General features: G+C 40.2%; 2 protein-coding genes across 11 annotated transcripts in view; one reads left to right on the top strand and one right to left on the bottom strand.

Annotated features, from left to right (window-relative positions):
• ENTHD1 (ENTH domain containing 1) overlaps window positions 1–11,635 on the bottom strand; it is a 165,418-nt gene extending 153,783 nt beyond the window's left edge. The window contains exons 1-3 of one of the 5 annotated variants that reach the window (XM_031656280.1): window positions 11,532–11,619; window positions 11,227–11,336; window positions 4,698–5,201 (exon numbers count right to left, since the gene is read on the bottom strand). In XM_031656280.1, coding sequence (XP_031512140.1) covers window positions 4,698–5,046 — 349 coding nt within the window. In that variant the 5' untranslated portion in view covers window positions 5,047–5,201; window positions 11,227–11,336; window positions 11,532–11,619. Of the gene's footprint in view, window positions 1–4,697; window positions 5,202–11,226; window positions 11,337–11,531 lie in introns of all 5 variants that reach the window. The other 4 variants (XM_031656283.1, XM_031656282.1, XM_031656281.1 and 1 more) reach the window with 4 other exon arrangements.
• Window positions 11,636–11,683: 48 nt separating this feature from the next.
• Window positions 11,684–24,193, top strand: part of GRAP2 (GRB2 related adaptor protein 2) — a 78,774-nt gene continuing 66,264 nt past the window's right edge. The window contains exons 1-4 of one of the 6 annotated variants that reach the window (XM_021921574.2): window positions 11,684–11,727; window positions 12,925–13,068; window positions 14,339–14,484; window positions 18,534–18,686. In XM_021921574.2, the coding sequence (XP_021777266.2) occupies window positions 18,591–18,686 (96 nt within the window). In that variant the 5' untranslated portion in view covers window positions 11,684–11,727; window positions 12,925–13,068; window positions 14,339–14,484; window positions 18,534–18,590. Of the gene's footprint in view, window positions 11,728–12,193; window positions 12,428–12,924; window positions 13,069–14,338; window positions 14,485–18,357; window positions 18,687–24,193 lie in introns of those variants that run through there. The other 5 variants (XM_021921576.2, XM_021921575.2, XM_009217338.4 and 2 more) reach the window with 5 other exon arrangements.

The raw sequence follows: 24,193 nt of genomic DNA, 5'->3' as shown, positions 1-24,193 counted from the left end.
GAAATTATGGCAACAGCTACTCTTCTAGTATATCACATTCATTAGAAAACACACAAAGAGGGCTGGGCACGGTGGCTCACACCCGTAATCCCAGCACTTTGGGAGGCTGAGGCGGGTGAATCACTAGGTCAGGAGTTCAAGACCAGCCTGCCCAAGATGGTGAAACCCTGTCTCTACTAAAAATACAAAAATTAGCAGGGCACGGTAGCAGGTGCCTGTAGTCCCAGCTACTCGGGAGGGTGAGGCAGGAGAATCACTTGAACCGGGGGGGCAGAGGTTGCAGTGAGCCAAGATAGCACCACTGCACTCCAGCCTGGGTGACAGAGTAAGACTCCATCTCAAAGAAAAAAAAAGAAAAAATACACAAAAAGAAATACGTAAAAGATAGTATTTTCCCCAATGGAATCTTTTTCATTAATTTGTATTAGTGAATAATGTGTACAATGTTATCAATCAATTGCTAATGTACCTTCCATAATCAACAAATGAATGCACTATGCTTCTGTTGACATTTCAGTTCTAACTTGCATTTTTCTTGCTCTCTTGGTGGTAATAAATTATCAAGAGTATTCATAAAGTCTAGCATAGTGTACTTGTACTTGCTTTGGTGCTAAGATCAACTGTTAGGGAATCTGAAAGATCTTTATGATAGTCAACTTAAACACATCCATGTATACCTTATCTTATACATATAAAAGGTACAAATGCATAAAAAGACAACTTTCTTTCATGATAAAAACACTCAACAACTAGGAATAGAAGAGAACTTCCTCACCCTGATAAAGAACATCTATGAAAAAACCCATAGCTAACATACTTGATGACAGGAAGCTTTCCTCCAAAGAGCAGGAACAAGACGGGATGTCTGCTCTCAACACTTCTTTCTAGCCAAGGAATCTAGATTGGAGAGGAAGAAGTGAAACTATTTGTACATGACGGGATCTAGTAGACAGATCAACATACAAAAATCAGTTAATCAGGTGTATTTCTATACACCAGCCATGAACAATCTGAAAATGAAATTAAGAAGACAATTCCAGCCTGAGTCCCAGCTACTCCGGAGGCTGAGGCAGGAGAATGGTGTGAACCCAGGAGGCGGAGCTTGCAGTAAGCCAAGATGGTGCCACCGCACTCCAGCCTGGATGACAGAGCGAGACTCTACCTCAAAAAAAAAAAAAAATTCCATTTACTGGAGTTTTAAAAAGACTAAAATGCTTAGAAATAACTTTCAGAAATGCAAGAACTTCTGAAATTAACTGGAAAATAACCTTTAAAATGAAAAAAACTTAAGAAATGCAAGACTTGTACACCAAAACCTACACAGCACTATTGAAAGAAGTGAAAAAATATCTAAATAAAAAGAAAGACATCCTGTGTACAAAGATTGGAGAAATTAGTATTGTTAAAATGACAATATACCCCAAATTGATCTACAGATTCAATGTAAGCCCATCAAAATTCCAGCCAAATTCTAGCCATCTTTTTTTTTTTTTTTTCCTGAGACAGGGTCTCACTCTGTTGCCCAGGCTGGAGTGCAGTGGTGTGATCTTGGCTCATTGCAACCTTCACCTCCTAGGTTCAAGCAATTCTCATGCCTCAGCCTCCAGGTAGCTGGGATTACAAGTGTGTGCCACCATACCTGGCTAATTTTTGGCACTTTTAGTAAAGATGGGGTTTCACCATGTTGGCCAGGCTGGTCTTGACCTCCTGGCCTCAAGTGATCTGACTGCCTCCACCTCCCAAAATGCTGGGATTATAGGTGTGAGTCACCACATCTGGCCCTAGCCATCTTTTTTAACAGAAATTCATAAGCTGGTGTTAAACTTCAAATGAAAATGCAAGAGACTCAGAATAGGAAAAAAAAAAAAAAAAAAAGCTTATAAAAGAACAATGTTGGAGAACTCACACTCCTTAATTTCAAAACTTACTACAAAGCTACTGTAATCAAAACAGTATGGTACTGGCATAAGGCCTGACATATAGACCAATGAAACAACTGGGAGTACAGAAATAAGCCCATACATCTTATTTGGTTGATTGATTTTTGCGAGGATGCCAATATAACTCAATAGGGAAAAAATGGTCTTTTCAATAAATGGTAGCAGGGCATCTTCATGAAAAAGAATGAAGTTAAACTTCACAGCACATACACAAATTAATTCAAAAAGGACCCAGGACCTGAATGTACAAGCTAAAACTATAAATCTCTTAGAAAAGATAGGTATAAATCTTCATGATCCTGGATTAGACAATGGAGCCCATAGTTTCTTATATATGACCCCTAAAGCACAAGTAACCAAGGGAAAAAATTATACATTGCACTTCAAACTTTAAAAATTTTGTGCATCAAAAGACACCTCCAACAAAATTAAAGGAATCTATAGAATCAGAGAAGATACTTGCATATCACTTCTCTGATAAGGGTCTTGTATCCAGAATATATAAAGAACTTTTAATACTCAAAAAGTTGTCTTAAAAAGTTAATAATCGGCAAAGGACTTGAATAGATGTTACACCAGAGAAGACATAGAAATTGCCAACAACGACATGAAAAGATGTTCAACATCATTCGTCTTTAGGGAAATGTAAATCAAAACCACAGTGAGATACCACTTCACAACCAGTAGGATAGCTATAATCAACAACAACAAAAAAGGATAATAACAAGTGCTGACAAGAATACAGAAAAACTGGGACATTTTTAAACTGCCAGTGGAGATGTAAAATGGATACAGCCACTATGGAAAAATTTAGCAGCTCCTCAAAAAGCTAAACACTGAATTACCATATGATCAAACAGTTCCACCCCTAAGTATACACCCAAATAAACTGAAAGCCAGAACTTGAATTGATACTTACACTCCCATGTTCAGTGGAACACTATTCACAATAGCTAAAAGAAACAACCCAAGAGTCTATCAACAGATGAGTAAATTTTTAAAATGTGCAATGTACATACAATAGAATATTATTCAGACATAAAAGGAATAAAGTTCTGATATATCCTACAACATGACAACCCTGAGGACATTACAGTAACTGAAATAAGTCCACTTACATGAGATACCTAGAACAGGAAAATTCAGAGAGACAGATAGGGCCTTGGTGGAATGGGAATGGGGAGCTATTGCTTAATGGTTATGGGGTTTCTGTTTGGGTGATGAAAGAGTTTTACCAAGAGTGGTGATGGCTGCACAACATTGTGAATGTAATTAATGCAACTGAATTGTATACTTACAAAGGCAAATTTTATGTTATAGTTATAATTTTGAAAAATTATACTGTAATATACCAAAATCCACATAACTGTACACCTTAAATGGGTGAATTGCATGGCATGTGAATTATATCTCAATAAAGTTTTTTTTTAAAAAAAAAAGAAGGAAAAACGAAACTCTCAAGCTATGAAAGGACATGGAGGAATCTTAAATGCATATTGCCAAGTGAAAACCAGTCTGAAAAAGCTACATACTTTAAGATTCCAACTCTATGACATCTGAAAAGGCAAAACTATAGAGATGATAAAAAGACCAGTGGTTGCCAGGGATTCAAGGGGAGAGGAAAAGGATGAAAAACTGGAGCACAGGACATATGTACTCTGTATGATAGTGGAATGGTGGACACATGACACCATGTATTTTTCAAAACCCATAGAACTGTAGAACACAAAGAGTAAATCCTAATGTAAGATATGAACTTTCGTTAACAATAATGTATCAGTATTTGCTTATAAATTGTGACAAATGGACCACACTAATGCAAGATGTTATTAGGAGAAATTGTGTCTGAGTGGGGAAGGGTAAATGGGAACTCTGCGTAACTTTCTGCATAATTTTTCTGTAAACCTAAAGCTGCCCTTAAAAAAAGGTCTATTTTTAAAATGCATGCTTCCCAGAGAGAATGCTCTGAATTTTATCCTCTTCTCATGATTCATAAAACTATTCACTTTAAACACAAATTATAATTTTACAGTAGCAGGAGAGGAAGTGCTGAGCCTTTTGCCACTGTAGAATATCAGGCACTACTGAATCATCTCAGGATCCTATCCTTTCCCTACTGCACCTCCTCTTCCGCCCCCGAAAGAATTATTTTATGATCTAAATTTTTGTATTCATTTAACTGCTTCCATCTAGATAGTCTTTGAAGATTCCAGCCTGTGGAAATATTTCCTTAATTTATGACTAAATTCCAGTTTAATTATAATTATGAATTATAGTGACATTATTACACCAAATTGCCGTGCCTCCTGTTTTATTCACTTTATTCATTTTCTATGAGGTATCATTTTATCAGAAACCTAAGTGTGTTCGCTTTTTTTTTCCTTTTGAAAAAAGTATTGTTCTCTAAGGCACTGAAGACTCAATACAGAGGATTAAATTGGAAACTATAACTGTCCCAGAGGAAAGATAGCTAGTTCATTTAAGTACAACTCTTCCCTACCTCCTGATATAAAATGATCCCCCAAACCTCCTAATCTTTATTGGCACATGCTATAAACTTTTGTTTTAAACTTTAGAGATCGGGGTCTTGCTATGTTGCCCAGGCTGGAGTACAGTGGCTATTCACAGGTGCAATCTTTCCTCATTACAGCATCAAATGCCTGGGCTCATGTGATCCTCCCACCTCAGCCTCCCAAGCACCAGGATTGCAGGTGCACACTACCATACCCAGCTTATATAAACTTCTTTAACCATTACCTTGGTCTTTTCCAGCTTCATCTATGTGCTGAAAATCTTTTAGTGTTTGAAGGTTACAGAACCCCTCTCTGCAATGCTGAACAACTTTCTTTGATCCATTCTTGATGAGATAATCCATTAGCGTAAGGGATTTATACACGTGGCGCCAGTTCTTCCCATGGTCATTGAGTCTGTGCCATAACATATTCATAATCTCTGAGAGAGAAATTGTGTTGAAAGTCAAGTCACTGATATCTAGCATCAGAGAACTAGAGGGACCCCAAGGGTCATTAGAAGTTGCTTCCCTGACTTTTATTTCAGCATCTGAGTAATTTTTCACAAAGTTTTTCACTTGTCTCCTGAACGCCATAAGTAATATAAGTTCCAAGGTGAGATGGAGGATGAAAGCAATGGAATAACAGTTTATGTCACTGGTTTATAAAACTCTTGACAGGTAATTGGTCCCCAGTGCTGCTGCTCCCAAATACAAATAATTAATCTCTACGTTGATAAAGTATCAATTTCCTGCAAGGGAAGCACAAAAAAAATTAAAATTAAACTTTTTTTTAAGTCTATAGAAGACTAAATCAGTCTGCAAATCTAGGTTTTGTTTCCAAATCAGCCCCTCACTTACAGCAGCCAGAATCGAGGGTACCATATAACTGTTCCTAGGATAGGTATGGGAAAATCCCTCATGAGAAATTGGCCTATATTATTTAAAGAAATACAGGTTGTCTTTCTAGTCATAGAAGTTTCTGCAGAAAATATCATCCAACCTCTTTGGCCAGAAATATAATGGCTACAAAGCATTACATGGACAGTAGACAAGTCAACATTTTAAAAAACAGAACTTGTCTCTGACATTTCTTTTTCTTTTTTTTTTTTTTTTCAGAGACAGGGTATTGCCCTGTTTCCCAGGCTGAAGTACAGTGGTGCAATCATAGCTCACTGCAGCCTCAAACTCCTAGGTTCATGCAATTCTCTGGCCTTAGCCTCCCAAGGTGTGTGCCTTGCCGTGTTTTTTTTTGTTTTTGTTTTTTTGTTTTTTTTTGTTTTTTTTTTGAGACGGAGTCTCCCTGTGTTGCCCAGGCTGGAGTGCAGTGACGGGATCTTTGCTCACTGCAACCTCTGCCTCCTGGGTTCAAGCAATTCTCCTGCCTCAGGCTCCTGAGCAGCTGGGATTACAAGTGCACGCCACCACACCTGGCTAATTTTTGTATTTTTAGTACAGACGGGGTTTCACCATGTTGGTCAGGCTGGTCTCAAACTCCTGACCTTGTGATCCTTCCGCCTCAGCCTCCCAAACTGCTGGGATTACAGCCGTGAGCCACTGCACCCAGCCTGCCTGGCTAATTTTTAAATATTTTGTAGAGATGGGGGTCTCCATATGTTGCACAGGCTGGTCAAAAATTTCTGGCCTCAAGTGATCCTCCCACTTTAGCCTCATGAAATGCTAGGATTTCAGGCATCTCTTAAGATATATTGTCATGTATAAAAACATTATGTTCTGAGAATAACTAAAATGGGGGTAAAATTGAGTCTTAGAATCACCCACTGACCCTATGACTGTATTGTTTTTAGAACTACAAGTCCTGAGAATCAGATCTAAATACAATCTGCTTGCCTGCTAAACCTAAAAGAAAGGAGGATCAGCTATGAAGACAAACAGCTGCACATCAGTGGACTCCACAGCTAACTCATGGTACCCTAAAACCTCTATTGTAGTCCAGATAAGCCTGGTAAATTAGAGGGAAAGGTTAAATTACTTTATTTGTTCACCTTTGGAAAAAGAAGAATGAGTTTAGGATTAAACAGTGTCAATAGTAAGACTCAAATAATACAAGGATTTCTCTAAATCCTGCAGTGATCAGCCTGTGTCTATCAGGTCTCAAAACAAGGACACACAGAGAGGCCCATATGCTGAAACTTACAAAGGATATGCAGCCCCCAAACTCTACACAATGCTTGTGAATGATCAGTTCAGTTTATAGGAAACCATTCCCTTTCTCGTTTTCATTATTTTGTATTAAGGAGGGTCAGTTAGTTTGCAATTTCCCTAGTGATTCACCACTGCCGGCTGCCAAGACGGTGTATCAAATTGATTTCGAGCCCTGACGAACATCCAGATCCAACGAAACCTAGAAGATCTATAATCAGATTTTACTAGAGAAACTGCACACATACAAAAGAAAAAAATGTTGAAATCCATAACAAATGTGTTCACTGCTTTTAGTTTTGCTTCCCTTGACCACCTCAGATAACTAGCTCAGGCTTGATTAATTTCTGTATGTGTATTAAAGGAAGACACACATTTTTAGAAGCATCCTAAATAAACTATCACTTCTTTTTTAAAAAAATAAGAGAAGATAACCTCTTTTTGGTAAAAATACAACACACTGTTAACTAAGCGAGACAGAAAATGTACCTGTATAAGTGGTTGGGCGTGGTGGCTCACGCCTATAATCCTAGCACTTTGGGAGGCTGCTGCGGGCAGATCACCTGAGCTCAGGAGTTCAACACCAGCCTGGGCAACATGGCGAAACCCTCTCTCTACTAAAAACACAAAAAATTAGCTGGGCTTGGTGGGCACACACCTGTAATCCCAGCTACTTGGGAGGCTGAGGCATGAGAATCGTTTGAACCTGGGAGGCAGAGATTGCAGTGAGCTGAGATTACGCCACTGCACTATAACCTGGGAGATAGAGTGAGACTCTCTCTCAAAAATAAATAAATAAATAAATAAATAAGAAAATGTATTAAATATCTGTTTAATTAAGATTTCTCGGCCGTGCATGATGGCTCACGCCTGTAATCCCAGCACTTTAGGAGGCGGAGGTGGGTGGATCACGAGGTCAGGAGATCTAGACTATCCTGGCTAACACAGTGAAACCCCGTCTCTACTAAAAATACAAAAAATTAGCCAGGCATGGTGGTGGGCACCTGTAGTCCTAGCTACTCGGGAGGCTGAGGCAGGAGAATGGTGTGAATCCAGGAGGCGGAGCTTGCAGTGAGCCGAGACTGTGCCACTGCACTCCAGCCTGGGCGACAGAGCGAGACTCCGTCTCAAAAAAAAAAGAGAAAAAGATTTCTCAGAAAGACACTATCATTAACCCTAGGAAGAAAAAGAGAAGTTGTATTTCTACAACTTTCTGATTTTCTCTTTTTTGTACTTCAAACACAATCATTTTTATTTGACTCCTTCCTGCAGTGAAAACCTGATTTATACTATTTCAGTAAGCTATTAAAATTTTCATTCATGAGGGTTTTCTTTTTCTATTGTCCTTTTTTTCCCTCTACCAAACTCACTCAAGGCAGAGATGCACTATGACATTGGCTTAGAGCAACACATATTGATCTGTTTCTTCACGAGTCTATTTTCTTTTAAAGCCTTGTTAGAATCACAACTTGCTGGAATTGAACAACAAATGTTAAATTTTTTTTCTTTTTTGGATAGCTACCTATCTATATTTTGGAAGGACAATCGTAATTTTTAGGTTTTTCTACATTCTCTAACCTGTATTTTAAACTTTTAAAAACCGTTTTCTTAAATGAATTTTCTAACCCAGAAAAATATCAAAATAATAGCCTTCTAATCCAATAGAGTAGTTTAAAATGAATTTACATGACATCATTTCAGAAATAAATACAACCCCAACCATTAGAAAAATCACAAGGAAAAAAGTCTAGAGAAGTGAATTCATATCACTTACTAATGTACAATGACTTGAACTTTACCTTGTGATATGAACACAGAATATTTAAGACACCATTCTACTACTGCTATCTTTTCAGACTGTCAAGGAGCTCAATTCATTGGTGTTAGTTGTAAATTATATGTTGGTTTATTGTGTTTTAGACATCTGACTATATCAAAATGCTGTTTACACATACCATCAAATAACTGTGAGACTGTTATCACTATAGTGATGTGACAAAATTAGTGCCCAAGAGGGTAAATTTCCACATTTGAATGTTGGTTGTCTGGCTGCCCAACTCGCTATAATATTTAGAAATAGAGGGAAGAAGTTAGGTATTTCGTGTCACAGATCTGAGAGGTCTTCACCGACCACACTAACTACTTAGGTCTCCCCAGCACCTGGTTAATTTCCTTCATTGCACTTATAACAATCTGTACTGACCTATTTGTTATTTGCTCAGTGCCTTTCTTCACCACCAAACTAGAAGCTCCCTGGGGCAGGGACCCTGACTGTCTTATTTACCACTGTAATCCTATCCCTAACAGCTAATTAGCAACAGTAGGTACTCAAGAAACATGTGTTGTGCAAATGACACAATGATTGATTGACACAATGCCTTGGGATAAACCTGCACTGATTCTATAGCTTTATAATTACAATCACTTTTTTTTTTTTTTTTTTGAGATAAAGCCTCACTATGTACCCCAGGCTGCTTGCAAACTCCTGGGTTCAAGCAGTCCTCCTGCCTCAGCCTCCCAAGTAGCTGGGACTACAGTTGCATACCACCAAGTCTAATTAATTTTAAAAAAAAAAATTTTTTTTTTTTTGAGATGGGGTCTTGCTGTATCACCCAGGCTGGAGTGAAGTGGCACGATCTTGGCTCATTGCAACCTCCACCTCCCAGGTTCAAGCGATTCTCCTGCCTCAGCCTCCCAAGTAGCTGGGACTATAGCCACGAGCCACCAAGCCCAGCTAATTTTTCATAATTTTAGTAGAGACGGGGTTTCATCATATTGTCCAGGGTGGTCTCGAACTCCCAACCTCAAGTGATCCGCCCACCTCAGCCTCCCAAAGTGCTGGGATTATAGGCGTGAGCCACCGTGCTTGGCCTTAAAAAAATATTTTTTTTAGACACGGGTTCTTACTAGCTGCCCAGATGGTCACAAACTCCTATAAAGCATGGCATTTAAAAAATAAAATCTAGCTCTTGTAATTGTCAAGTAAAATTCTATAGTTTTGAGCAAATATTTTCAAATCATCAACAGATATTTCTTGAGTACCTACCATTTGTATGGCTTTGTGGAGAAACATAAAACATGAACCTCACACTAAAACTTACCATTCAGTTAAGGAGCTTTCCTCCTAAATAATTCCCAGCAAAACAAATGATTACATTGAAAAGGTCTTTCAGTGTTCTTTTTAGATCTGCCCACTTTCACAATGCTGTTTCCTTCTCCCCATTTCATCTGAATCCTAACAGGAAATGATTTATCAGGTGGCATTAAACTATCAGTCCACGATCGTTTATCCAAATCCTTTGAGGCCAGATGAGTTGTGGAAATTCTCTTTTGGGTGCGGTGGGGGGGTGGAATTTTCAAGAATAGTGCCATATCTATACCATATATTACATGATACCCACAGTAAGGTGTGGGACTGCTCTGAACAATTAAACACATTAACATGTCTGCAATAAAAACATGTAAATATTTGGAATAAAGAATACAAATGGGCTGGGTACGGTGGCTCACGCCTGTAATCCCAGCACTTTGGGAGGCCGAGGCAGGTGGATCACGAGGTCAGGAGATTGAGACCATCCTGGCTAACAAGGTGAAACCCCGTCTCTACTAAAAATACAAAAAATTACCCGGGCGTGGTGGCGGGCGCCTGTAGTCCCAGCTACTTGGGAGGCTGAGGCGGGAGAATGGCGTGAACCTGGGAGGCGGAGCTTGCAGTGAGCCGAGATCACACCACTGCACTCCAGCCTGGGCGACACAGCAAGACTCCGTCTCAAAAAAAAAAAAAAAAGACTACAATGGCCTCAGGCCAAGTTTTACCACCAAATGAGTTGGAGGGAAAATTGGTTTCCAAAAATTTTTTGATTTCAAGATTGAGAATAAGGAACAGAGGAGCTAAACTGACTTTATCCAAATACTTGGGACAATAATGACAATAGCATTTAAGAGGCTGAGTGCCCGGAGCCATCTCTGAAAAGATGTATTTAAGGTGGAACTATGAGGAAAGAACAGCTCTTGTGTTTGTACAGGTTCTGCCTATAGACATGAGTTTGACTCGGAAGGAAATGAGCTCCGGTCAAGAACGCTACGGGAGAATGGTTATAGAGACTACCACGCCATTAGGAGGTGTTACTGTTTTGATGAAAAGAATACTGTCAGAGGCAGAAAGTCTAATCTTTTTGAGCCCCAAGTGTGTGTTCATTAATTTATTCAACTAATAATCTTCCAGAGTTTTACTATGTGGCAGGCTCCATTCTAGGCAATGGAGAATGAGGTGCACAAGACACACCTCACCCCCTGGAGTAAACAGCTACTCTTCACTGAACGCTCACATGCCTCATCTCTCTCCTTTAATTAGGATTCAAAGCCATGATCTGAGGTCCTGCGTTGCCATTTCCTAAGACTTAACAACTTCCCTGAGTCTCGGTACCCTCATCCGCAACACAAAGAATAATCTCCAGACAGGGCCGTGGGGGAGGAAGAAACGAGATGCTTTGGAAAGAATTTTGAAAATGGCGGGTGGAGGCTGAGCAAGAATCAACTTTCTGTGGGCAGGGCCTTTCCTCGGCATCCTCGTCTTCATTCATCCAACCCCCATTTCAGATGATGGCTGTGTACCAGATGAGCCAGGTGTTGGGCGCTCCGTCACACAGAGAATCAGACCAGCAATTACCCTCGGAGAACCGGCAATGCACTGCGGAGGGGAAGGCTGGACCTCAGGGAAGCTCCTAGAAGGCGGGAGGGACGTGATGGCGTCACGCTACAGGGATTTCGCCTCCTGCGGATGGTAACCGACCGCCTCGTCGCCCTCCCGCCCCAATCTGGACTCCGACGGTGCCGGCAGGAAACGGGAGGTGGGATGGCAGCCGATGTTTCCAGACCCGCCTTGAGTCCCATCACCACTCCCAAGCAGAGGCTGTTACCTGAGAGGAAAGCCGGCCGCTGCCCAGGGGCCAAACCTCCTCGCCCCAGGATATTCCACCTACTCCAGCCAGGCCCAAGGCCCAAGCCGGTCCCCACTTCCTGCTTCCTCACTTCCTGCCCTGGTGCAGTTCCTCTCAGGGCCTCAAGCAAGGTGGTCGCGAAAACCGGAGCTGAAGGGTACCAAGGGGAATGAAGGTAAATGTCTTCGTTTCACAGTCTGCCGGGCTATGACACTGCCCTAATCCTTCTTTCAAGAAATGAATGTTTGCAAGTGTGTTAATACTGTCATTTTAACTGACTAGAAATACCACCAGCACGTGATTGCCACCTCAAAGGACAGAGAATGTAGTAGTAGTCTATGAAGAGCAGTGTGTGATGGGCAATGATGGGGTAGCTCCAATGACATGGCTTCAGGTGCCACTGACGAATACTTGTTGATGTATTCAACTGATTTTCCGTGAGCACCCGCTTTGTGCCAGACAGTAAGGACTAGGAGATAAAAAGCAGCCCTCTGCTGGATACGTTTACAGGCTAGTGGAGGTGACAGGCACCGTCACAGAAGAATGTGACAAGATATGTATGGCATAATAAGAGAGAAGAGAGCATCTAATTCTGCCACTGAGTATTTAAGGGCAGGTTTCACAGAAGAGTTTACATCTGAATTGAATCTTAAAGGTTGACAGGGAGTTCACTGGATAGACAAAGTAGAGGAGGACGTAAGAGGCAAAGGACACATCATGTGTAAAGGCATGAAAGCTGAGCCAGCCTATTATCTTGGGAAAACTACATATACTGTAGTTACTACAGCTGTCACAAAGGCTATTAGTGGAGCAGTAGAGGAAGGTTAAATAACAGAAGGAAGTCGGATCATGAAGAACCTTATCCATACTACAAGGTAATTTTATCCGGTAGGCATTGAAAAATGTAATTGAACCCGTATGTTTGAATGGAATATTGACTAGGATAAGGGGAAAAGACAGAGGATAACAAAATGCTTAGTAGACAAAAGCAACATTTGTTTCTATTTCCTACTATTTCAATCATAATTATAATGATAGTAGCCCATATTACTGATACTGACATGTAGATAGGTGAATCCGATATAAAATGATAGGAGGTATGAAAGAAGTTGGTGAGTTTGGAATATTATTTGGCTGGCTATAATATAGAGTAATGGGGTGGGAGCCAGAGGGAAATCGAAAAGGTGACCTGGAAAACATTGTTCAGGGCCTTGAATGCTATGTTGAGGTATTTGGACTTTATAAAATAGTGGGGGACAAACTACAAGTATTTTATACGTTGAGCTATATTTTATGAAGTTTTTTTATATGCATAGCTTATGTAAATCTCAAAGGAATGCTGAGAAGTAGGCATTATTATCCCATTGTACAGGTGAGAAAGCTGAGTTTGTGGAATATGCATACATTCTACATTATTGAGCATCTGCTATGTGCCAAGCACTACGCTGAACTGTGAAACTAAAAGGAAATTACAGTTTAATACTCTAAAGGAGGAAGCAGGAATAAATCGGCAGTTGTAAGTAGTTGCCATAATAAAGGCAGACAGTGTTATGGGAGTGAAAGGGGGACTTGTCTAAATCTGCGTAGTCAGGGAAGGCTTCCTGGAGGAGGTAAGCTTAAACTGAGTTTGGAAAAACAAATAGATTACAATAATTGCCCAGAGATACTTAACTAGAAGCAGTTTACCTGAAACTTGAACCCAAATCTCCTATCTAGCTCTTTCCCCTACTCTAAGGACCAATCTTTGGTCCTTGATTTTAAGCTCTATTGGCAATTCAGACACAAGTCTACTTGTTATATTTGGAGAAGGTCAGAGATCCCAATTTTTTTGTTTTTAAATTCATTCATTTTCTCCTATTAAAATAAATCTGTGTATGTGCTCAAAAAAATAGATTGGAAGCAGAGGAACTGGAAGAAGAACAGAATGTTCTGATAGTTCAGGCAATAAGTGATGAAGGCCATAACTAAGGCAGAAGTCATGGGCACAGTGTGAATCTCCACTCTGCTCCCTCTCCTCTTACACATATAGTTTTACATATAATGTTAAAGGATAGAAGTTATGGGACCGGGCTCCAAATATATGTGGCAATGAGGGAAAAGGAGGAGTCTACAGGGAGTAAGTTTCTTTTTGGAGTGACCATGTAAATGACTGTTGCTGTTCACCAAGATGAACATGATCTGAGGGGCCAGTTGGCAGGAAAGATGGGGAATTCTGCTTTGTACAGTTTGAATCTGAGGAGCCTTGGGAGCAACAGGTGAAGATGTTCAGGGGACAGTTGAATAGAGATCACTGAAAGAAGAGGATTTGGGCCTAGGTTCATAGACTTAAGAGTAGTCAGCATATAGAAGGTGATTGAAGAGGCAGATGGGAAGTAGGAGACAGGGTAAGATTAAAGACTGAAGTCCCAGTAAACAGTGGGGGAGTTGGTTAGGCTTGGCAAAAGTGTCAAGTGTTACCAACTTAGTGGAATTAACCCTGTTCGAGTGACATTATGTAAGGGGTCCTTCTTATCTGCTTTCCTCCATTTGGGGGCACAATTTAGTTGCAATACTATAACATCCACTAAATACAAATATTGCTCTAAGGTAGCTTGATTGGTTTTTTCCTTTAATTTTTTGAACTTGGGATTCTACAAAAGTGAACACAGTTTGCTTCACCTGGCTTCCAGGACACCATTTCTCCTTCTCATCTCCTTGTCTCATCCCTTCTCAATTCTATGACCTCTCAACTTTGAAGGAGCCCATTCTCTAACCTCTTGTCTTCTCTATCTATATTTACTCCACAGATAGTGTTATCCAGTTGCAAAGCGGTAAATACTCTTCGATTCTGACAACTCTCAAGGTTTTCTCTTCAGCCTCTCCTGACCTCCAAACTCATGTATCTAACTACCTTGACCTCTGCACTGGAATGTCTCATGGGCATCTCAGTTCAGTAAGTCCAAAACCAAACTCCTGGTCTTGCCTTCCAAACCTGCTCTCCCACGGTCTCTCCTGTCAGTAAATGACACATCCTTGCTTCCAGGGTCTCAGGCCATGGACCTGGGAGTCACCTTAACTCCTCTCTTTGTCTCTCACAGCTCTCCTGATATCCACGAGCTTACCTTTGAAATACAAGGTGGCTACCCAGTCTAGATAATAAATGATTTATTGATGCTATATTCTAATACAAGATACAATAATGTTATCTATGTTTCTAGACTTTACAATCACCCTGTATATTCAAAATCCAACCACTTCCCACCACTTACATCATCCTGTTCTAAGCCACAACCATCTCTGGTCTCTGGTCTGGACTATGACAGTAGCCTCCTTTTTTTTTTTTTTTCAGACAGAGTTTTGTTCTTGTTGCCCAGGCTGGAGTGCAATGGCGTGATCTCCACTCACCACAACCCCCGCCTCCCGGGTTCAAGCGATTCTCCTACCTCAGCTTCCCGAGTAGCTGGGATTACAGGCATGTGCCACCATGCCCGGCTAGTTTTGTATTTTTAGTGGAGACGAGGTTTCTCCATGTTGGTCAGGATGGTCTCAAACTCCCGACCTCAAGTAATCCGCCTGCTTTGGCCTTCCAAAGTGCTGGGATTACAGGCATGAGCCACCACACCTGGCCAACAATAGCCTCCCAACTGGTCTCTCTTCTTCTGTTCTTGCTCCCTTGCAATCTAATTTCAACACGACAGCCAAAGCCACCCTTTTAAAACTTAAAACCCAAGTCAGATCATACTACTCCCCAGTTCAAAATCTTCCATTGGCTTCCATCTCACTCAGAGTAAAATCCAAAGGCCTCGCCATGGCCAGCAAGGCCCTACATGTTCTGTTGTCTCTCTGTTCCCCATCCCAACTCCTCTCCACCTCACTCACTGTGTTAAACATGCCTCCACCTGAAGTCTTTGCACCTGCTACTCCCTATACCTGCAAAAGCTATTTCCCTAGATATCCATCTGGGAAGTACTGGCTTCTTCACTTGGTTCTGGACTTTGCTCAAATGTCCTTTGATTTCCCAACATAAAATCACAACCCCTGTCTCAGCCCCACTCTCTGTGACTCTTGCGTCATTTTATTTTTCTCCCTAACAGTATGACCATCGGATGTACCTGCTGTTTCTCCCTTTACCAGAATGTAAGATCCAGGAGGGCAGAGATTATGTTTTGTTCACTGGTACTTTTCCAGAACCTAGAAGAAGCTTAACACAGAATAGGTGTTCAAACTTTCTCTATTGAATGAATGAAAAGAGAATGTCTGAATTCATACTATTGAATAAGAAGTACACATTTTACCATAAAGTTAAATTAAGCATAATTATGGACAAGAAGTTCAGATATTGGCCTGGCACTGTGGCCACGCCTGTAATCCCAGCACTTTGGGAGGCCAAGGCAGGTGGATCACTTGAGGTCAGGAGTTCGAGACCAGCCTAACCAACATGGTAAAATCTCAGCTGTACAAAAAAATACACAGATCAGCTGGGTGTGGTGGCGGGTGCTTGCAATCCCAGCTACTTGGGAGGCTGAGGCAGGAGAATCATTTGAACTCAGGAGGTGGTGGTTGCAGTGAGCCGAGATCACACCACTGCACTCTAGTGTGGGTGACTGAGTGAGACTCAGTCTCCAAAACACAAAACAAAACAAAAAAACAAACAACAACAACAACAAAAAACCCCCAGAAGTTCAGATATAGACAAATGATCCCTCAAAAGGAATTGATTAAAAAAAAAAATTAAACAAAGTATGGTTTGAAAAAGAAACTTCTCCACTGTGGCTAAGTCCAGATTTCACATGTTACTGTAGCCTCCTCATCTTGCTGCTGTTTCTCTGAGTGTATCATGATAGTGAGTACTGAAATGCTGGCATTCTCATATTAGGGTCTTTATTCTTAGGATCTGCCTTTGCTCTCGTTCAGTTAAAGAGCGATTATGAAATAAACCACTCAAGTGGCCTTGCTTCTCTCCCACTATGTGCTACATAACATGTCTGTCAATCAGTACTTACTACCAAAATAACTTGCCTTTGAGATTTTTCTGTTCTGCAATCTGTCCCATGATTGTAAGGGGAAGGATTATATTCTGCTCCCTGGGGAGTAGTGCCCGGTGCGAAATTAGCTTCTTCATTGGGGTGCAAGCTGAAAACACCATAATGGTTTCCGTGGAATACCATTCAGCATTTTCCCTTCGCTCCCACTCTGCAACCATAGAATTTTAGGGACTCCTTTAACCATTTCAAAACCATTGACTTGGGAGCTATCAAAGAATAAGGACTGTAGCCAGAGGATTTCAGCATTTAAAAACTTGGCAATAGAGCTGTTCAATGTAATGATCCAAGAAGGTCCTTAGGAGGCTGAAGAATTCTGAGGCCAAGGTTGAGATGTTATTATTTTTAAAGTAGCAAGATGTTGTTATTTTTTATATTTTATCTTTATAATGTGGAAATAGCAGAAATCCTTTTCAGATGTAACCAGGATTTAAGAAAATTTGACAAACTTGCATCAATAAGAAGAAAGCCTGTTATTAAAGAGTTACACAGCCGGGTGCGGTGGCTCACGCCTGTAATCCCAGCACTTTGGGAGGTCGAGGCAGGTGGATCATCTGAAGTCACGAGTTCAAGACCAGCCTGGCTGACATGGTGAAACACTGTCTCTACTAAAGATAATTAGCCAGGCATGGTGGCAGGTACCTGTAATCCCAGCTACTCGGGTGGCTGAGGCAGGAGAATCACTTGTACCCGGGAGGCAGAGGTTGTAGTGAGCCAAGATCGTGCCACTGCACTCCAGCCTGGGCACGAAGAGTGAAACTCCATCCCAAAAAAAAAAAAGGAGTTATGGGCAGAAAATTACCTCTTTTAACTCATTCGACAAATGTTTACTGAGCATTTTCTATCACCATGACACTCGGCTGATTCTTTTCTATTTCAATAAAAATATTGAGCAATTATAACCAAGGAAAAGGTTTTAAGAAAGTAAATTTTAAGCAAGGTTTAGATATAAAGAAGTCAAGAGATGGAAAAGGATGCCATTTCACATCGCAGAAAAAGTTTAAATTTTAGAACCCAAACTGAGTCTCTCCTTGACACTGCCCTCTTGGTATTCCAGGGATTAGTGCTAGGAACATTCTGGTGAGCCAACATTTCCCTCCTCATCTTGGATCCAGTTCCCAAACTCTGAATGGCACCACTTAGCAAGTAGCAATGTCTCTAATTTTCTGTAAAAGATGCAACGTTGGCAATCCATTTTCTAGCAAGAGCAAAGAGAAAGGAAGAGGCCTTCACAAGTTGCATTTGATATAGGGGGAAGGGTGAGTGGTACATTTAAAGGTAAGAACTAAGGAAATTGAAGGTAACAAAATGTAAGGTCAATGGAAAGTCTTAAATCCCGAAAAGCCTTCAGTCCAAGACTCAACACAAACTGAAGTCCCAGAAATCGAAGGAACTGGTTCCAACTCATGCTGAACTGTGGCAAACCTGGGGTGAGAAGTCATCCCAGCTCAGAATGTTTCTTCTTTTTTTGTCAAGAGTAATATTACAGACTGAGCGCATGAACAAAGCATCTTCCCTGGGATTTTAACATTGTGAGTGATCAAGGGTGCTCTTAAATAAGTTCCCCCAAGAAGCCCTAATGTTCCTCGGGGTGCATGACTGTACTAAGAGAATAAGAGTTTTCCTTAAGATCGACTTGCTGATGGACCATATCTAGGGCTAGAAATTTTCTTATGTGAACATAAGTGTTCAGGAGGGATATTGTTAAAACTGAAACCTAGCATAAAGAAGCAAAAGTATTTCAGTGAACCTCCTGCATTTTAGTTCAACACTGGCAGCAAGAAAACAAAACCACATAATCTAAGGCTCACGCCCAACTCTCTGAAGCCCCGTATGTGCTAGTTCCTGTGTGGTTTGCCTGCAGGCTGCAGGGCTGACTAGGGTTAGTTTGGAGGAGGGAGTAAGAGGTGGGGAGGAGGAGGCACAGTTAATGGATCTGTGAACTTGCACCCTCTTTCAGAGTGGTACATGGAAGACAGCACAAAGTGGATCCGTACTCTGAAATGCAGTAATTCTGATGCTTGAATTCGTCTTCCTTCTTGCCAGAAAGGATTCTAATAACTCAGCATCAAAGCCAAGACATAAATTCAACAAACCACTTCTCTTCCAAAAGGTATGTCATTATACAATATCTGTACATATATTTTGTATGAGTTAATTAAAATGAATCTCATTAGTTCTCTAAATACTGCTTTTAAGTTCCATCAGCTAATGTCTCTAAACCTTTTGCCGTGACAATGTTTGTGGTGATGGGATTTGACTTCTATCAAGTGAACTGGGAGAACGCTTGTTCCTTACCCAGTCCATAACACAAAAATCTCCACAAACTGGCTTCAGAAGCATCTCAGGGAAAGATTTTCGACCTTGGGATCACAGAGGTAAAAATTCTACTTCACCATGGTCAGGATTTAATCCAAATTGGAAGGGGTTGGAGGGGGTGGTAGAGGGCTGAGCAGTGATGGATGAACACCAGCACTCTGAGATCAGGATTTCTCCCTTTGCTTAAATTTCTAGTTCTGTTTGCATTTTTGTTACCTATACAAAGAACACCAGTTTTCATTCCTTTACAAAAAAGAAGACTTTATGTTGAAGTGTATTTTGGAAGGGTATTGTCTCTCTCTGTACTAGCCGTTAGGCTCCATCCCTGTGACTGTCTCTGGTTTAGGCATCCAGTCTGAAGTTAGCTGCTTTGTGTTCTTTGTCCTAACTCTTCCTGAACATGAGGATTGAACATACCAACCAACGGTTTCACTAATTTAAAATGTATCGTATTGCGCTGACAGGTATACTGTCAAAAAAAAATTACCGTATTTACCTACCTGGAATTAGGCCTTCTTAATAAGGTATATGCAACATAATTTGCACACTATTGAACATATACATCCCTAGATAAACTAGGAGAGGGAAATGTTTTAGATCTAAACATCCAATAGGAAAAATTTCGTGTGCTCTCGTTACGTTATCCGAGGATGGGAAACTTCAGGTCGAAGAATCTTTTGTTCTATGCAGCAACGTTTGTCATTAACGGTTTAGTTCTTTAGTGGGTCCTTTTTGTTTCTTATTTTTGGTTTCAGAAAGAGCATTTAGCAGAAGTTACTCTCCTTTAACAATCCAGTATTGTATATAAAACTTTATAAAATAATTTTATAGTGATCCTCTTTACAAAACCATCTGCTATTAAATAAGGAACACTGTGTAAATAGAGGACCACCTAAGTATATTTAATTTTCAAATTTGAAAAATATCTGACTCATACCCTTTTTTGTTTTTTTGTAAAAGAGAGGTGGCCCTGTATTATTGAATAAAACTGCTTTTTTAGATTAAACTTGGAGTGTCTCCCATGTGGTAAACTGAAATCTTATTCTCCCCAAATTGTAATAGATTTTATCTTTTTAAAAAATGACTTTACTGAAGCAGAGGAGAAAGAGATGATCAATCTATTCAATATGAAGAAATATTTCTGTTGCTAATACAATATCCTTTTGAATATCTCCGACGTCTTAGGCCTGGTGAAAATCCCTTTCAATTGTTCTGTCTACCTCGTAGGGATATTGTAAGAATAAATGAGTTAACATAGATATGAAGTGCCTTAGGAAAAATGCACTATAAAAATGCAAGACAATGTCATCATTAGTTATTTCTTTGACTCTTGATCATTTTCTTCCAACATCTTATACAAAATGTCTCTTACTTATTTCCTGAAGCCATCTCTTTTAGAACTATTGCTTTCTAGAAGAGCTGAAAATGATCCTAGTTCCAACATATTTATTGATTCCCAGATAATAACACCCACTGGTGTTGATGACTGACAGGGTTCATGCCTAAACTTGAGTAGAACTTGCCCTTTTTTCCTGGATCAAGAAAAGTCTGCAGTCGTTGGAAAAATGTGTCAGTAAGTGTGATTCCATCAGGATTTCTTAAATAAGTAACAGTTGCTGCTGGATAATCCTGGGGGCAGATTATTCATTTTTGTGCCCCTATAAAACAAACTCAAAACTTGTTCAAGAATCTTTATAAGTTGTTTGAATCAAACAATAGGGTCGATAGGTCCCCATTTTGTCCTTTTGAGGTATTTGCCCAGCGTACCTTGGTCTGTAAAGAAATAGCACAGCCTTGGCTGGGTGCGGTGGCTCATGCTTATAATCCTAGCACTTTGGGAGGCCGAAGTGGGCGGATCTCCAAAAATAAATAATAATAATGATAATAACACAGTCTCATGAGTCTTTTTTTTTTTTTTTTTTTTTTTTTGAGACAGGGTCTCACTCTGTCACTCAGGCTAGAGTGCAGTGGTGCAATCATAGCTCACTGCAGACTCAACTACCTTGGGCTTAGTGATCCTCCCACCTCAGCCTCTCAAGTAGCTGGGACTACAGGTGCACACCACCACACCTGGCTAATATTGTATTTTTAGTAGAGACAGAGTTTTGCCATGTTGCGCCGGCTGGTCTTGAACTCCTGAACTCAAGCAATTCGCCTGCCTCAGCCTCCCAAAGTGTTGGGATTACAGGTGTGAACCACCGCACCTGGCCTGCCCTTTCTTTTCCACTTAAAAATTCTTAAGAAAGCATGGCCCTGTTTAACAGATAAGCATTTTACAAACATTTATCGATCAATTACTATATGCCAGGCCTGGCACTAGGCACCAAGTCCTCTTCAACAGTGTTAACGTTAAGTGTCAATAAACTTGAGTCAGTAGGAATTCAGTAAATAATTTTTAAAGATTTTCTTTTTAAATATGCATTTATAAACAAAAATTTTAGAGAATTAAACTATCACAAAGTACATGATGATAAAAGTCTTACATGCTCTCCAAAGAAAATGTTAAGACGTTCCTTAAGAAGACAGTGAAGAACGGCTGGGCACAGTGGCTCACACCTGTAATCCCAGCCCTTGGGAGGCCAAGGCAGGCAGATCGTCTGAGGTCAGGAATTGGAGACAAGCCTGGCCAATACACTGAAACCCTGTCTCTACCAAAATACAAAAATTAGCCGGGCATGATGGCAGGTGCCTGTAATCCCAGCTACTTGAGAGACTGAGGCACGAGAATTGCTTGCACCTGGGAGGCAGACGTTTCAGTGAACTGAGATCGTGCCACTGCACTCCAGCCTGGTCAACAAAGTAAGACCCTGTCTCAAAAATAAAAATAAAAAAGAAAATATAGTGAGAAAATAACTGAACATAAAACATAAAGAAAAGTTGAAATATTAGTACTCACTATCTACGTTCAACGAATGCTAACTTTTTGCCATATTTGTTCCATCTATACCTATTTCTCTCTGAATTACTTGTAAGTTGCAGATAAAATAATACTTCACTCTGAAATAATTCAGTACTCATCTAAGAATAAAGGCATTCCTCTATCTAACCACAATACCATCATTAGGCCTAAGAGGATAAACAGTAAGTCATTAATATCACCTGATAGCTAGTGCAGATTTAACCTTCCCCATTTGTCCCCCCAAATGTCTTCTATACCATTTTTTTAAAAAAATCTAATTTTTAAAAATAAGAACATATTTTGCAGTTGGGTCTCATACTTCTTTCTTCAACATTGGATGTTTTTAAAGATTAAGCCAGTTCTCTTGTACCAGGTCCCAGTTTCTGAATTTGTTGTTGCCTCATGGTTAGTTTGTTCCTCTACCTACTTTATTTCCTGTAAGCTCCAAGTTAGTACTAAAAGCATGATTTGATTTTGATTGAACATTTTTTGCAAGGTACCACTGGGTGCTCCATATTACATCTTATCAGGAGGTACAGAATGCCAGGTTGTTCCACTGTGTGTGATGCCAAGTTTGATCAGGGCTTGAGGTTGTGATCTTGCTCAGGGGATCTCTTGTTGTAAAGGCACTTTTTTACCCTTTGCAATTAGCAAGTAGTCTCAGGGGGTATCTCAAAGTGTATCTCATAAACACTTTGGCACTGTGGCAATATCCTATTTCTCGACAAACTGTCACCCAGTGACTTTAGGTAATAATCTTTGCCTCAATTGATTATTTCACTGGAGTTCACATATATTTTTAATACACTTTGAAGATGGAATCGACATGCAAATTCTTCATGATCAGCAGCAAGAGCAACTGGAAATATTTATTGAGTGCATAAGTTCAGGTAATAATAATAATAGTAGATAACGTTTATTGAGTGCTTGCTGTGGAGCCAAGACAGCCTCCGGGTGAGCCCAGTCTTTCACTTACTAAGCGAGTGAACTGGAACAAGTTATTCTTTTTGTGCTTCAGTTTCTTAAGCTATAGAATGGGATTAATAATGGTGCCTATCTTGTGGGATTGTTCTGAAGAGTAAATGATTTATACATGTAAAGTTCCTAAAACAGTGCCTGTTATTACTGTTATTTGCCAAGCATTGTTCTAATACTTTGTAGGTACTAACTCATCTACTTCTCCTAATGGTGCAGTGAAGAAAGTGCTAATATTACCCTTTTTTCACAATGAGGAAACTGAGGTACAGAGAGGTCTAGTACATTGCACAAGGTCACTTAACTAGTACCTGCTGGAGCGGGGATTTGAACCCAGGCTGTCTGGTTCCTGAGCACTCTCTCTGATGACGGGCACATGCAGTGAGGAGTGGTACAAGTGGAGCTGATTGGAAGTAGCCCTCACACACACCCAAACTTGAAGTTATTGAAAATCCAGGAGGTTGCCACCCAAACACATTTAAGGTTTCATTCATCTGAATAAGAACAGCATTCCACTAAACACAGATAAGTACTCTTATTACATTTACATAGCTTAAGGCTCTGTACAAGAAACCTTCAACATGAAATACTTGGAACTGCAAAGAGTAGGAGAACTATGAAGTAATAGGGGGGAAAATAACCCTGAAAGGAGCAATACAAGAGGGGAGTTATGAGACCTGGGACCTCAGAGCCTCGGGGTGGAAGATGATATTTTGATATAATTAGGAGGGAAAAAATTCCTCTCATTTTTCACATTCCTGTACTGTATAAGATTTTACCATGAAAGCACAAGAGTATAAGCCATTGTCAGATTTATTAAAGGCCACAGTGGATTTCCTTAGGAGACGATGGATGACTCTTGTTAGTAGGTAACTTCCCTGGTTGGTTATCTCATACACTCAAATATTCCATAAGTCAGCCTGTGGCTTCTGAAACTGTATTGAGAAAAAGCTGTATAAACGAGGTATTGGTCCATGCTCCTAAATTAGCATTACAAAAGGGTTCCACCGCGGGGGGTAGAATCTTATCCACTCCTTCAGTGGCCATTACGGAAAGCTCTCCAGTGTACTTTTCTAAAGAGAACTAAAAATAAATACGAAGAAAAAAATCCAGCATTAATAATGGTTCTTTTTTTGCATTTCTAACACAGTCATTGCCAAATTGGTTCTGCCTTTTTATGTTTTTTAATGAAAAGCAGCCTAATTGATCAATTGGTCATGAATAATACTTTTCCATTTGTTTTTCTCCATACTCCCCAGCCTTCGAGAACCACCGGCTTAATGTGTCGGCCTACAAATGGTTCATGATTTGTGTCTTTTATCTAGTGCTTTATGGGAAAATATTAGAAACAAACTGCTGGGAACTCGGTAGGAACTCAGTAAATAATAAGTAGATAGTTCTCTTGTTAAATATGATTTTAAAGAAAC

Source organism: Papio anubis, chromosome 16 (genome assembly GCF_008728515.1).
Source record: "Papio anubis isolate 15944 chromosome 16, Panubis1.0, whole genome shotgun sequence".
NCBI lineage: Eukaryota > Metazoa > Chordata > Mammalia > Primates > Cercopithecidae > Papio > Papio anubis.
Note: the sequence above shows the minus strand (reverse complement) of the source record. Positions and strands in the feature narration are given on the sequence as shown.